The following is a 14,739-nucleotide window of genomic DNA, read 5'->3' as shown; positions in this document are numbered from 1 at the left end:
TTTGAAATTTTTTTCTCAATGTTACATCTATTCTCTGTGATCTCTGGTATCTAAATAAAACTGTACCTTAATGTAATTTGCACAGGTATTACAGGCCATGGGATATCCAACAGGCTTTGATGCAGATATTGAATGTATGAGTTCCGATGAAAAATCAGACAATGAAAGCAAAAATGAAACAGTGTCTTCAAACTCAAGCAATAATACTGGAAATTCTACAACTGAAACCTCCAGTACCTTAGAGGTATAGTTACGTGTTTTTTTTTCCTTAAAAAAAAAAAAAAGTAATATGGTGCATTGTAGAAAATTTAAAAGATGTGGAAAAGAATAAATAAAAAAATCCTAGTGGCAGATATTATTAACTTTGTATCCTAGTAGTGGATATTATTAATATTTTGGTTTATTTCAACCCAGATCTATTTTATGAATATTTTAATGAAGATAGTTATATTTTCATGCAGTTTTAAGTCTTGATTTTTTTTTCTAAAAATATTTGTCAGCATAACAAATGAATATACCATAATTTAATTAGCATTTCCCTGTTGTTGGCCATGGAAGGTGCTTCTGGTATTTCATAATTGTAACATATCAAGAGTCTCAGTACTAACTGAAGGCCAGATCTAATGGAGGAAATTTGGGATTATTTGGTGTGTGCTAAGCTGTGTGTGTTTGTGGGGCATTTTGGGTCGTCATTTAGTTGATACAACCCTGAAGGAGGGCCTAGCCCGACTCAGAATGTACCTTAGAATCTGAGGAAGTCCTGACATATGAGCTTATCACCACAGATAATAGAATGGGGACAAAATTTAAGTACTGAGCATACACAGCACATTGAGGGATTCATGGAACCCTCATTTACTGGATTCTCTGTCAAGGAAATTGGCTTTGGCGTAACAGAGCTTGCATTTAATTTTTTTTTTAACTTTGTCATTTGTAAGAACAAAACCCCCCCCAAAAACAAACAAACAAAAAGGCCTAAATAGAACTCTGTGCCAACATACTTTGTCATTTAATATACTAATTATTTTAGTCCATAAACCCCTTTTAGTATGGGCCGGTGCTGCAGGATCTTGTTTCCAGAAGCTGAAGATGTTCCCAGGCTAGAAAGGCAAAAAGACATGTTAATAACAACTGATAATACAATATTGTGAAAGTACTGTAATTGCAAAATGAATATATAAGGTGAAATCTCAAGGAAGTGGTTATGTGACTGTCACATACACTTACACAGTTATGTAAAATCAGAGGTAGTACAACATGAGCAAGGTCATAGATGGTAAATTTTGCCATGTGGGGAAAGGTGGAAAGAGGAATTCTGGACTGAAGGAAGAGGAGATGTAAAGACCTAGAGTTGAAAGTACATGTTTGAAAGTGCCAAGTGGGCCAGTGTGGAGAGGACTGATGGGGCTGAAGCCTGAGAAAGTCACACTGGACTCTCCATGAGAACAAAAGTGGCTCCTGGCTGTGGAAAGCACAGGGTGAGGTGTTATTTTGCTGGCACTGTCATATAAATCAAAGAGAAGAAATGCCTTGTAAATTACGTGATTCAGACCATTAAGTACAAAGATAATTAGGAAGGGAGAGCTAGGTGAGCTGCATTAAGAGCAGCCATATGAATGTATGGATGTTTTGGTAGCTGCTCCATCTATACTTTGTTTCTCTGTAATGTGGTAATGGCAGGGAACAAAAATCCTTATTTTTTAATTTCTTCCTTTAGGAACTGATTACTACTGATTAACAAATTTTTTTTTCATGTGTGTGAATGCAGGACCTTACACATGCTAAGCATTTACTCTGCCACCGAGCTACACCTCTAGCCCTAAAATTCAAATACTTTTTTTGTCTGGACTCATTTTTATAAAAGTTATTTTAGGTTTGGGAAGCAGAGAATGCTTATATAGGTCTAGTTTTTTAAATTACTCATTATTATCTTTAAAAGATGGAGACTGGAAATTGGCCATGAAAATTTCAAAATGTAAATTATGAAAACTGATCATGAATGGATGTATATTGCAAAAGACCCAATTTTCTAAGTAGTTGCTGCTATAGAAGTGAAATATTGTCCATTGTTTCACTTCTATAGCAGCAACTACTTAATCAACAGAGTATATTATTAAGAAACTCTTGATATTCATTAGGTTTATATGCATCATCTCATTTTTGGGCATTCATTTTGTTTGTTCAGTATGTCTTGAGAAATTTCTGTAGTGGAATTACAGACACGATCTCTGACCTCAAAGAGTACTCAGTCTGTCAGGTCTTTCTTTTCTCAAAATAATACTCCCAGCATTTTTCTTTTTTCTTTTTTTGTTGTTGTTGTTTTGGTGCAATCTTTCTCTTCATTTAAACCTTCACATACTTAAGTGAAATCCCGCGCCCCCCCCCCCCCCAATTTATAATCACATCCTTCTTCAAGCCAATTCTTTGTACCATTGCTGGAGTGATTTCCCTACAATACAACTCTCCTTGTGTCAGTTGCCAGGTTAAACTCTTTCACTGGCCTCCAGATTGTCCATTATAAAGTCAAGGCTCATTTTCTGGCATTCAAAGTCCTATGTGATTTGGTCCCTTCCAGGGTATTTCCAATCAGGTCCTAGTACACTAACTTCTTCTCTTTTGCTGCCGCATGTTGCCCAACTTTCCATCTTTCTCCAAACAAATATTCTTTGCCTCTCTTGGGCCTTTACATTGCTGTTTCTCCCATCCAGAATGCCCTTTCTCCTTGATTTTTCCTGAGGATAGTCTGGTACTTAACCCTTTAAGGTCATGTGTTACTTCCAAGAAAACTTTCCTGATTGCTCTAGAAAGTGATCCCTTCTGTGTTTCCACAGCATGCATCTGTTCTCTAACATACATTGTTTTATAGTGATTAGCTCTGTCCTTTCCAGTATACTGTAGCTCCTATAGGACAGAGAATGATGCCAATATTGTTATTTTAATATTTCACAATTCATAGTCTATAGTCTACTGGTTTTTCCTATAGGTGCTCTTCAATATGCTTAGCGATTGAAAGGTTTATAGTAATATTTTCCTTTCACATCCCAATTATTTCTTCCTAACCCAAAAGGTGAAAATATAAATGTGGTGTCATATAAATCCCAGTTGTTCTATTCTCCTTTTTAGTCACTTAGCATTGTCATGGTCGTGGAGTGACAAGGCTAAATTTTATTGGGTTTGAGTACTCTTCTGTTGGGATAGACTTGCTTCAAAGGCAGGCTGACAGCAGCATTTATTGCTTGTAGATTTCCACACCTTTGATATTTTGCCATAACTATATTTAAGTGACTCATCCTAGACCCTAAATGTTTTAAAGTTGAATTTTTGAATTTTCTTTTTATCATAATCATATTAATAAGAAATTTATATATAACCAGTATAACTCCACATCATGAACATCCACAAAAAATGGGAAGTTATATTCCATGTATGTTTGATATGTCAGAGTACATTCTTCTGTCATATATACTAAAAAGAACAAATAAATAATTAAAAAAAGAATTTAATAGTTTAAAATCTTATTTGAACTTCCAGATTCTCTTTCTTTTTTAGGTAAGAACTCAGGGCCCTATCCTCACAGCAAGTGGCAAAAATCCTGTAATGGAGCTCAATGAAAAAAGAAGAGGTCTCAAGTATGAACTCATCTCAGAAACTGGTGGAAGCCATGACAAGCGCTTTGTAATGGAGGTGTGTTTCTAGATAATGTGCAGTCTTATTTTTCTTCTGACAGACCTAGGATATCCTGAACGTACATATTAAAAAAATTGTTAGACTCAATCTGTTCTTTTGGTACTATCTGATTTCTGTTGTTTTCCATGGTATGAGTTTAAATAAAAGCTACATAGAGGAATTGCATGGGATAATTGCAAAGTGGAATTCTTGATTTCAGGTAGAAGTAGATGGACAGAAATTCAGAGGTGCAGGTCCAAATAAGAAAGTGGCCAAGGCAAGTGCAGCCTTAGCTGCCCTGGAGAAGCTGTTTTCTGGACCCAATGCAGCAAATAATAAGAAAAAGAAGATCATTCCTCAGGTATGAGTTTGGCTAAATCTTTACAAAACGTTTGAAAAATGTTGTAAGAAATTTCCTGTACACTTGCTCCTTTACCTTTTTCTGAAATTGTTTCTTTATCATTTATTTGGCAACTTTTTTGAGGGGCTAGCTCATGAATAATATATATCAAGACCAGTTGTTCCCTGTTCTGTTTTTTTTTTTTTTTTTTTAAGGCACATTGTATAGCTGTAAGAGAGGCAGATAGCAATATTTGAAGGATTGGGGTCATTCTTGATGAGGTGAAATGTTGAGGTGATTTGGACTTTTGGTAGGTGTGAGCATTGGTCTAGCTCAGGAGGCTGACAAACTGCTTAGGATTCACACTTTTCTTGCAACTTTTCATCTCCTCTTCCATTTTCTTTCTACTGTGTATTTTGACATTGTTTACTTGGGGTTTCCTTCTGTGGGCGGCACAAAAAGATGACACTCTGTTGCTTGTATAAATTACTGGCTAGGAATGTCAGTGCTACTAAAGACCCAGGATCTTCTCAGGGTATTTGGAAAAGATAACTCCCTCCTTACATGTTTTTTGCATATGAAATTCTTCCATCCCTTCATTTAAAAAATGTTTTCTAAGTGGGGTATAATGGTGCATGCTTGTAATCTTAGTGACTTTATCTGAGACAGGGATATTGCAAGTTCAAGGCCAGCCTTAGCAACTTAGTGAGATAGTGTCTCTAAATAAAAAAATAAAAAGAGCTAGAGATGCCGTAGTGGTAAAAGCACCCCTATGTTCAATCTCCAGTACGTCCCCCTGTGTGTGTGTGTTTCTGGACATGTACGTTATGTGTGATTGTGAGGGGAAAAGGGATACGTAAGTCAATATAAGACACATTCTCTGATTTATGGAGAGTGCTAATGTAATAATAATATCTGAATGTACTATGTGATAGAGACATTAAACATGCTTAGATTAATAGAAGGAACTTAGCTATTTAAACTTGTATGTTAAAAATTATATTTAGGCCTTTTATGAGGCTGGGATTGTGGCTCAGTAGTAGAGTGCTGGCCTAGCACGTGCGAGGCCTTGGGTTCAATCCTCAACACCACATCAAAATAAATAAATAAATAAATATTGTGTTCAACTATAACTAAAAAAAATTATATTCAGGCCCTTTTATCCATTTGCTAAGTCCATTGTAGGAGGGTATAATTTATCTCATTTACAGAAGAGGAAGCTAAGAAATTTGGATGCAGTCATACAGCTAATTGATGATAGAGGTTCCCTTTCAAACTGGGTGGTCTCTGTTGAAAGGCTGTGGGTGTTTCTATTGCATGTGATATCCATCCAGATTTTTGTTTTATATTTACTTAAACTTCTCATATCAGCTGTAATAAACATTGATTAAACTCTAGGATTTAAAATATAAAGAGAAAATTAACTTTTACTAAGATTAAATAAAACTAGACCTGGGCATATTGGCACACACACCTGTAATCCCAATGGCTTGGGAGGCTGAGGCAGAAGGATCAAAAGTTCAAAGCCAGCCTCAGCAATGGTGAGGCATGAAGCATCTCAGTGAGACCCTGTCTCTAAATAAAATACAAAGTAGGGCTGGAGATGCAGCTCAGTGGTTGAGTGTCCTTGAGTTCAATCCTACCCCCAAATAATAATAAAAATAGAGCTGTTAAATTATGGTGTCACATATGTAGAAAATAATATTTTCTTTTCCTAAAATCTTATAGTAACTATAGGACAAATTATGTTCTAGATTAAGCACAAAAATCATTGTTACATTGCTTTGTTTTGTTTTTCCCCATAGGTTACATCTTGGATGTGGTCAGTTAATTTTAGTGCTTTACAAAGCCAAGCAGTGTTGGGGTTGGGGCTCAGTGTTAGAGCACTTGTCTCACAACACTGAGTTCGATCCTCAGAACCACATAAAAATAAAAAAAAAATAAAAAATAAAGATATTAAAAAAAATTTAAAAAGCCTAGTGTAGGGTCAAGTATTTATTAGATAGTGAAGCTTGTTGCTCATATCAGGAGTTCAACCTGGGTGGAAACACTTGCTGCTGTCAGATTGTTGGTTCCTAATTATTTTCAACTAAGCTGTATTATTTTTTCTTTTTTAAAAAGTCTATATGAAGTTCATTCAGTTTTAGAAATTTTTCGTACTAGAAACTGTAAAACTCATGTGTTCAATGTGTTTGACAGTCAAGAAGCAGTCTATTTTGGATGTGTGGGTTGGTTTATTTCAAGCAAAGAGGAAAACGACAATCCCCGTGCATGATATATTTGACCTTGGAAGTATCTTCTGGCTAGTCATATCAGAGGTAGCAGCTATCTTAGGAGAACAAAGGGATGATGATTTTTCCATGTGAGATGAACGTGTGTATCCTCTGATTCTGTCTTCTTTGAAGGCTCTTGTTGACTTTATCAGACAGTGTGCTTTGAAGCTGTGCACCACTTTCTATGTACCTTATTTCTTTAAGGAATCTTAGTGGTTTCAAGCTTGAGTTTTATTGCATTTTTGCACTAAAAATAACTATAATATTTAAATTTAAATTCTTTTTGATTTTTCTAAATTTTCTCTTTGGGAAAGGGGTGTTTTAGTAGTCTTCTGTACTCTTGCTCCTTGATTTCCCAGTTTTAATTTTTAATTTGTTTTCATGTCTGTACTCTCAGTTACTGTTTCTACTTTAAGGAAAATGAAGTGGATATCATTATCCTCATTTTACAGTGGGGGTACTGCCAGAGAGAGAGAGAGGGAGAGAGGGAGATATGATGTAAATTCACCAGTTTAGAGCAAGAAGAGGACTGGTGGTGGTATTTATTAATGATTGATAGAAACATACCAACAGCAGAACAATAGGCTCATAGAAAATCCATGATCTTCCTAAGGTCACAGATGAGGAACTGGTGTCCACATCTTTGGTCTTTCTGTCTTGGTCTGTTCTATTTTTATCACTTAGGTTTGCACCTAATGCTGGGTAGTTTGTTGCTGGAATGTTTTCTGCCTCTAGGCAGAAAATTCAGTGCTTTCCAACCTAGGTATTAATTGTCTGTAATGACTTTTGTCGAGCCTAAAATGACTTTGGATATGATTTCACTATTGAAATTTGTGTGTATAACCTTTTTCTGGTTAACCCTTGTGAAAAGAAGTTATTTGTATCCTTTTATGTGCCCAGCATATTCTTCAGAACAGTTCTGTAAGGTAGGTATCATTTCCGATTTGCCTGTGACACATCAAAGATCCTTGTTACAGATGACTGATTGTCTCACCTGATTAGCCCATAGTTTCTTATCATGGCTGTGCATCAAAGAGATGAGAGGCTGATGGCTCTTCTTCCTGTCATTGATGAAAAATGTCCTTTTTATAGGCAAAGGGTGTCGTGAATACAGCTGTGTCTGCAGCAGTCCAGGCGGTTCGGGGCAGAGGAAGAGGAACTCTGACAAGGGGAGCTTTTGTTGGGGCTACAGCTGCTCCTGGCTACATAGCTCCAGGTTAGTACTAACTGCAAGAGATGGCTGCCTCTTTGGAACTCAGATCTGAAGAATAGCATTTTCATTTTCCATGGTTGTATAGGATCTCTGGAAATAACATCACAGGTGTGAGATAAGTGTATACAACTTGAAGAGGATCTACAGAATTTCATATTTTTTTCCCTAGAATCTGCTGCGTAATTAGAGCCTTCCCAGAGGGAGAGACAAATAAGCAATATTGCACCTAGGTCAAGGGAACATATTTTGAAAATGAGGAATCTGAAAGATGTTCCACAGATTGAGGTATTTGAACACCTGAGCAGGAATATTCTATGGGGGCATAGAGATCAGGTTAGTTATACTGAGAGAGAAAAAACAGGAGTCTTCTTAATTGGGGTGAAGCCTGGCATCAGTAGCATTTGTTAAACTTAGTGTATCACCAGAGACAAAAAAATTACAGAGAAGGGGAAAAGGGGGAACTTATTTATCCAGAGCTTACTATACGTCAGGTATTTTTATATAAATTATTTCACTTAATTTTTAAAAAATATTTTTTAGTTGTCGATGGACCTTTATTTTATTTATTTGTATGTGGTGCTGAGAAGCGAACTCAGTGTCTCACGCATGCCAGGCAAGCGCGCTACCACTGAGCCACAACTCCAGCCCCTATTTCACTTAACTTTTAACCTTCACAGTAGAAATTACTGTCCAGATAAAGAAAGTAAGGGGGGAGATAAGATAGCTAGTCCCAGGTGAAACTATTATTGAGCATTAGAGTTAGAATTTGATTGCAGGGGCTTGTATTTCCAAAGTTTGTATTATTATTCCCATTTTATCTCATAGCTTGCAGGAGATTGTGAAGCTGCCCTATTTCCATTTAGTTCATATGTCACTTTAGCAGTGAATGTACAACGATCTTGTTAAAATGAAGTTCTTTGCAATATTGAAACTGTGGAAGTTTTCACTTGATGAGTAAGCCACTTGTACTTTTGGATCTTATTTAGTCATTATTTCTAAGTGATGTCCTTCCAAATTTTCTTAGATTGTGTTTTCCTCTAAGAAAAGAATTGGTCTTTTAAGAAATTTTATCAATAATGTGGCTTTGGTATTATACCTCTAGAAGTTGATGCAGTTGTATCACTCATAGATGTATAAGAGTGTGCCTGCTTTTTTTACATACCAGGCGTGAATTTTGCTCTCCTGCAGCTTATGGTGTGAAGAGTGAGACATATTACTTAAGTTAATAACAATTTTAAACTGAAGATGGACATCATGCTCTGAGAATATGTAACAGAGGCCCCTGATCTAGTCTCATGGGTCCCTGAAGAAGTGACACTGGAAAATAGCATTGGAGAATGAGTAGGTGTTAACTGACAGAGGACTGGAATAGAAGAGTGTTGCACACAGAGGGAATAGCACGTACAGAGACTTTGTGGTGTTGGTGGTGGGGAAATGGGTTCATTTGAAGAAGCAGAGAAGGCCAAAATGTCTGGAGTGTGGAGAGCTGTGGGTAAAGGGAGAGGTGGGGGAATGATGTGTGAGTTGAAGTGGGAGCTCAGTCCCAATACTATAGGCTGTGCCTTGGATTTTGGTTTTAGAATCCTAAGTGCAGTAGGAAGTCATGAGGAGAGAAGTGACAAAGTCAGACTTTATTTGTAAAGATTACACCTTCTGTAGTGTGAAGAATAGATTACAGGGACAGGTATGGGCATGACAAGACCAATTAGAAGCCTACTGTAGATGGATCTCCTAGGCAAGAGATAGTGGAACCCAGCAGATGCAGGGGAGTAGATGGGTGGCAAGAAGTAAAGAGACTGAAGGAATGTTTAGGAAACAAAATTGATGAAGTGAATATATAGAATGTTAAAGAGTGAGGATTCAAAGGTATTGCCTAGGGGTGTTTTTTTTTTTTTTTTTTTTTTTTGGTACTGGGTATTAAACTCAGAGGCACTCGACCACTGAGCCTCATTCCCAGCCCTATTTTATATTTTATTTAGAGGCAGGGTCTCAGTTGCTTAGTACCTTGCCATTGCTAAGGCTGGCTTTAACCTCACAATCCTCTTACCTCAGCCTCCTGAGCCACTGGGATTACAGGCATGTACCACTGTAGGATTTTTTTTTTTTTTTTTTTTTTTTTTTTTAGTTAGAGGAACTGGGAGGCATCCTAGTGACTTGGGAGGCTAAGGCAGGAGGATTGCAAGTTTGAGGCCAGCTTTAGTAATTTAACAAAGCCCAAAGCAACTTGGGAGATAATGTCTCAAAATATTAAAAAGGGCTGAGCAATGTAGGTCAGTTCTAAAGCGCCCCTGGGTTCATTCCCCAGCAACGCCCATGTAAAACAAAACTAAAAAAAACCCCAACCACTAAAATATGGAAAATGGCATGAGTTTCTTATAGTGTATTATGTTTTGTTTCTAAAATTAAGACATTTTTATGTTCTGTACTGAAACTTAATATTTTTAGCCCCATTCATTGCATTATAGAAAGGCCAGAACTTTCATTAAACAACAATGGGCAAGTTATTGAGATGAACTTTGTCTTTGACAGTGTGTTCCATGAGGGCTTAATATGGTCTCATCTTTTGTTATTGGATCTTGGGCTGTTTGCCTCCTGCTTGAGGGGTAGGCAGCTATGGTCAAGTATAGTCATCATGAGAGAAATTATATGTACCTGGTGGCTTCCAGATTCTCTTGCCTGTATGCCGTTACCTTGATCTCTCTGCAAGGGCTGAATCCTGAAGCTTTTAAAAAAGAAATTCATTTATGGCCTAGAGAAGATTCAGATTAGGTCAGTTTAGATGATGAATGTGAAATATGCTGTTTGTGGAGTATAGTCTATGCAGCAAGGACTGTCATAGGTTGTTGATTACCAACTCAGCTATTGAATACAACTCTGAAGCTCAGAAAAGTTAAATAATAGGTACAAAGACACCTTGCTAGTTAAAGGTGAAGTCAGGATTAGAATCCCAATGGCCCATCTGATCAGTGACCCCCTAAACAGTTAGTTTAATCTTCTTTTAAGGGTTTTGGTAAAACTCTTCAAACTAGCCTTAGAAAAACAGCTCCCAGTTCTTGATTTGCTATACAACCTTCTTTAAAGCATTAATTTCTCTTTTTGGCTTCTGCTACCATCTTCAGTTCCTACTGCTTATTTCAGCTGTATTATATGTTCTTAAAATACACAATTTAGTGAGCACTAAAACTGAGTTGTATTCCCTCTAACTCTACATGATTTAAATATAGACTAAATGGCAAAAAAAATTGTCATCCTTCAAGAAATATTTTGATTTGGTGCATAAAAGCAGTTTACCTCTTTAGCTTACATTTGAGTGTTGTTTTTTTTTTCCCCCAAACAGGACATTGAGAACTGGGCATTCAAAGATGACTCAGACCTAGCCTACCTATCCCTAGTGCCCAAGGTCAGGGAGGCAGGGAGAGATTCTGGGATAAGCACAGTGCAATATCAGTGGAAGCTGCAGCACTGGATGAGCAGAGGAGTGGGCAGCGAGCCTGGGAGACTTCCCAGGGGATTGATACGACATCTTAATCTCAGGAATGAGTTACAGTTGGTTACTGAGAGGAGCTGAAACATTGTGAATAGCAGAAATGATTCTAGAAAAAGGAGTTATAATATGAAAAAGCTAGATTTGTTTTGGGTAGAGATTTGTGTAGGGCCCTTGTAGATATTATATCCTTGTTCTTTTTTCCCCCTAGAGATTTACCCAAGCAATTTTGTATTCATATATTTTAAGATGTTTTTCCTGAATGATTAAAAATTATGACTTAATCTATTAAGACGATATTTCTTATTCCTATAACAATTCTACAAAGTAGCTTGGGAGATTTTTCATTTGAGAGATGAGAAAATGGCAACTCAGACATTACTTGTCTAAGTGAGGACATATAAGAAACTGGTGTTAGAACCAGTTGACCCAAAAGCATTTGTGGCCAGGTGCAGTGGCAAATGCTTGTAATCCCAGGTTTTTAGGAGGCTGAAGCAGAAGGATTGCAAGTTCTAGGCCAGCCTACACAACTTATTGACAACCTGCCTCAAAGTAAAATAAAAAAAGGTTTGGGGATATGGCTCAGTGGTAGAGGCTCCTGGATTCAACTCCCAGTACCATGGGGTAGAGGAAATCTGTGTTCTTTATATTAGTTTTAACTTAATAATAATGAACATTTTTCATAGGCACTGGGTGCTATTTTCAAGTTCACCAATGATTACTGGGAGACCCTGTGCTGGGGCCAGTTGTTCAGATGTTGATCAACAAGTCATAGAATTTGCCCTTGGGCCTATGACCTGACCCATGTACCTCCTTTAATGGCAGCTGAGGCCTCAATCTTCTTTGTTGATGTTTTCTAAAAACAAGACTTAGAAAATTCTGTTTCCAAATTTGAGAAATTAATTTAGTTCTAAGCATTCTTTTGTTCAACAAATGCTGTACATTCTGCTAGGTTCAGATGATAGAATGATGAGTAAAACTTGGTCTTTGCCACTCTAATGGGAACCACAGAGTCAATAATTACAGTATAGTGTGGAACTGCAGGGAGACTCTAGATGTAGATGTTGTGGTAGTTCAGGGAGAGCCTAGTAGGCTATGATTTTTGCATCAGTCAGGCACAGAGAGCTTCTAGATTAGGACCACTCTGGGAATCATTCTTATGGACAGTTTCTGGAAAAAGTTCTGAGGGCCTGGGGTGCCCAACCAGGTGGCTTATGAATTGGGCAAGTTCTGGCTCCCTTTGGTCCTGGACTGATCTGCCTTCTTCTTCTTTGCACCAGGCTATGGAACACCATATGGTTACAGCACAGCTGCCCCTGCCTATGGTATGTACACCATCTTACTCATTTCTTCTCTTAGCTAGTCTTTCACAGAAATCCAAAGCACAGTTGTATCCAGGGTTTCAGCACATGAATTGAAGAATCTCAGACCTAATCATTCTAGTGACCCAACTTAAATTCCCTTTGAAAATGCCACAACCTTGTGGTTCTTGGTTTGGTTGGAGTTGCTCTTCTCTCCGCTTTGCCTGATTGAAGGATTGCTTGTTCTAATTGCCTGTTTTTGACCATATTGAAATTAAGTATTTTAAGTAATTCTTCTTACAGCCAACTTACACTCCATTCAAAGGCTACTGAAGGGCCATACCAGTTTCTAGCTTGGCCGCATGCCAGTTATATAGTTATATTTAAGTTTCTGGTTTGGAATTGTGTAAACTGTGGGTGATTTGAGTCAAGAATAGAAAATGCTCACTTAAATTTTGTAGCCATCATCCTTTTTTATACATTTTTGCTTTGGGGATGAAATAAATGGATGTCATTTATCCTAGGGAGGAGATAATAGAGGTTCACCAATGGTATTCCCTAAGTTCCTTCTGCAGAAGTAGTTCATGCTATACAATCATAGGACTGTCCTACCCCCTCAATAAAGAAAGGAAATATGCAAATGAACCTCAGTGGCCCTTTGGTTAACTTTTGAATGAGGTTTATGTGGCAATGGAGGCAGTAGGTTTGGAGTCAGTGATATGCCTTAGACATTTTTCGTAACTCAGGTGCTGTACATTAAAGAATCAACCATTTGCAGGATGTTTGTCATTGAGAGAAGAAGAGAGTGAGTGTGCGTGCGTGTGAGCACACATGCACGAGGATGTTTGTCCACTCAGCCCTAGGCTGGGTGTGCATGCACCCAGAAGACAAAGGCCTTCTGTGTATTGCTATTTGTAGCATGAATTCTCTACTTGAGCCTCAGACCTTCACATTGTGCTATTTCTTTCCACACATCAGCTTTGCCATTTTTATTTGGATGAAAATTGTGGGTCTTTAAGACACTGCTAAACTGAAGCTTCATATGATTTCATAACTGTAGAAATAAGTAGAAAATGAATAGTTTGACTTCCTTGCCCATTAAGATAGAAAATGTATATCTGGAAAGATGTAGAGAAATAGCAAGGGTAAAATATTTGGAGCAATTACAAAACCTAGACTTAACATCCTTTTCCTTATGTCTTCTCTGGCACACTCAGTGTGGCGAAGGCCTCCCCGTGTACTGAGTTGGAGCAATATGGGGTGATTGGGAATTAGGGACTAATTCAAATATATGTTTTCCACCCAGATTTCCTTCTGAATTCATACTGTCTAGCTCCTTTTGGCTTGGCCATTGGCTCTTGCCCTTCAGTTAGCTGCCACCCCAATCCCAAATGGGGTCTGTTCAGTTTATCCAAATATAGCACATTTGACTCACGTGCTCTGTTTCTTATGTGAGGACCAGAGCATGTGCCTCCCAGGGCAGGATTTTAGGTTTGTGTCTTTCAGTCATACAGTAAGTTTCAGATTCTTTAATAAAGGTTTGTGAGAGCTTATTTTTTCCCTTTATAAAATATTTGGTATCTATCCTCTTAAGTTACCATCCATGTTTTCCCCTCAGTCTCTTTAATTTTCCCCTCTTGGTCCTCCCTTTCCTCCTTTAACATTATACTTTCACCCTGTGGCCTCTGAGCCTCCGTTCAGAAGGCTCCTCTCTTCCACGTGCCATATAACTGACTTCCAAAGCTGGTAAAATTTGATGCCCCCATTTTTCACATAAAAGATTTGGTTTTTAAATGTTACTGTGATGCAAACCTACTAAAATGATGCTTTATTTTGGCTGTAAGGTAAATATGTCTTTTGGCCTTTGTAAAGCTGTTGCATGTGGGATAATTTCCCTCTGATCATCTGGTGCTCTTAAATACCTGCTGTTGCTGCTTTGTGATTTCTCCATAGGTTAAATATTAGAATAGGAATAGGAGCAGATTTCAAATCCTACATGAGTATGCAGAAGTTTGTGAGGCCACAAGAACGTATTAATTACAAATTAAGAAAATAATTAATCTTTCCAGATTTGCCATGCCAATATTGGCAGTAGCCATTGAGAAGTTAAACACCTGGTTGAGGCTCCTTTTGGAGCCGACTTCCAGGTAACTGAGGCCTTCCCAGAAAGTTGTGATTTGCATCTTGACAATCCCTGTTTCTCCTTTAATATGTGATGTGCCAAACTGAGAACTAATATGGATTTTTAGAGTTACTTTAAAATATTAATAGCATCACTTTGATGTGTAGAATTCATGGCAGCTTACTCAAATGTCATTTCTGAATATCATTCTTCTTATGTAGCCATCTTACTTTTGAGTAGGAAATATTATTTATTGAAATACAAGAGTAATTTCAAAATTGGAGATGTATAAGAGATTTGTGGGCCTCTTCCAAAATGGTACATGTTAAATGACTAATCT

General features: G+C 37.5%; 1 protein-coding gene across 6 annotated transcripts in view; it reads left to right on the top strand.

Annotated features, from left to right (window-relative positions):
- The window catches only part of Strbp (spermatid perinuclear RNA binding protein), a 160,829-nt gene that overhangs the window by 109,873 nt on the left and 36,217 nt on the right, over positions 1-14,739 (top strand). For all 6 annotated transcript variants that reach the window (XM_026386303.2, XM_026386301.2, XM_026386304.2 and 3 more), the window contains 5 exons: positions 86-244; positions 3,550-3,684; positions 3,887-4,027; positions 7,372-7,495; positions 12,257-12,301. In XM_026386303.2, the coding sequence (XP_026242088.1) occupies positions 86-244; positions 3,550-3,684; positions 3,887-4,027; positions 7,372-7,495; positions 12,257-12,301 (604 nt within the window). The remainder of the gene's footprint in view (positions 1-85; positions 245-3,549; positions 3,685-3,886; positions 4,028-7,371; positions 7,496-12,256; positions 12,302-14,739) is intronic.

Source organism: Urocitellus parryii, chromosome 4, assembly GCF_045843805.1.
Source record: "Urocitellus parryii isolate mUroPar1 chromosome 4, mUroPar1.hap1, whole genome shotgun sequence".
Classification (NCBI taxonomy): Eukaryota; Metazoa; Chordata; class Mammalia; order Rodentia; family Sciuridae; genus Urocitellus; species Urocitellus parryii.
The sequence above is the reverse complement of the archived record's forward strand: the minus strand, read 5'-3'. Positions and strand labels throughout refer to the sequence as shown.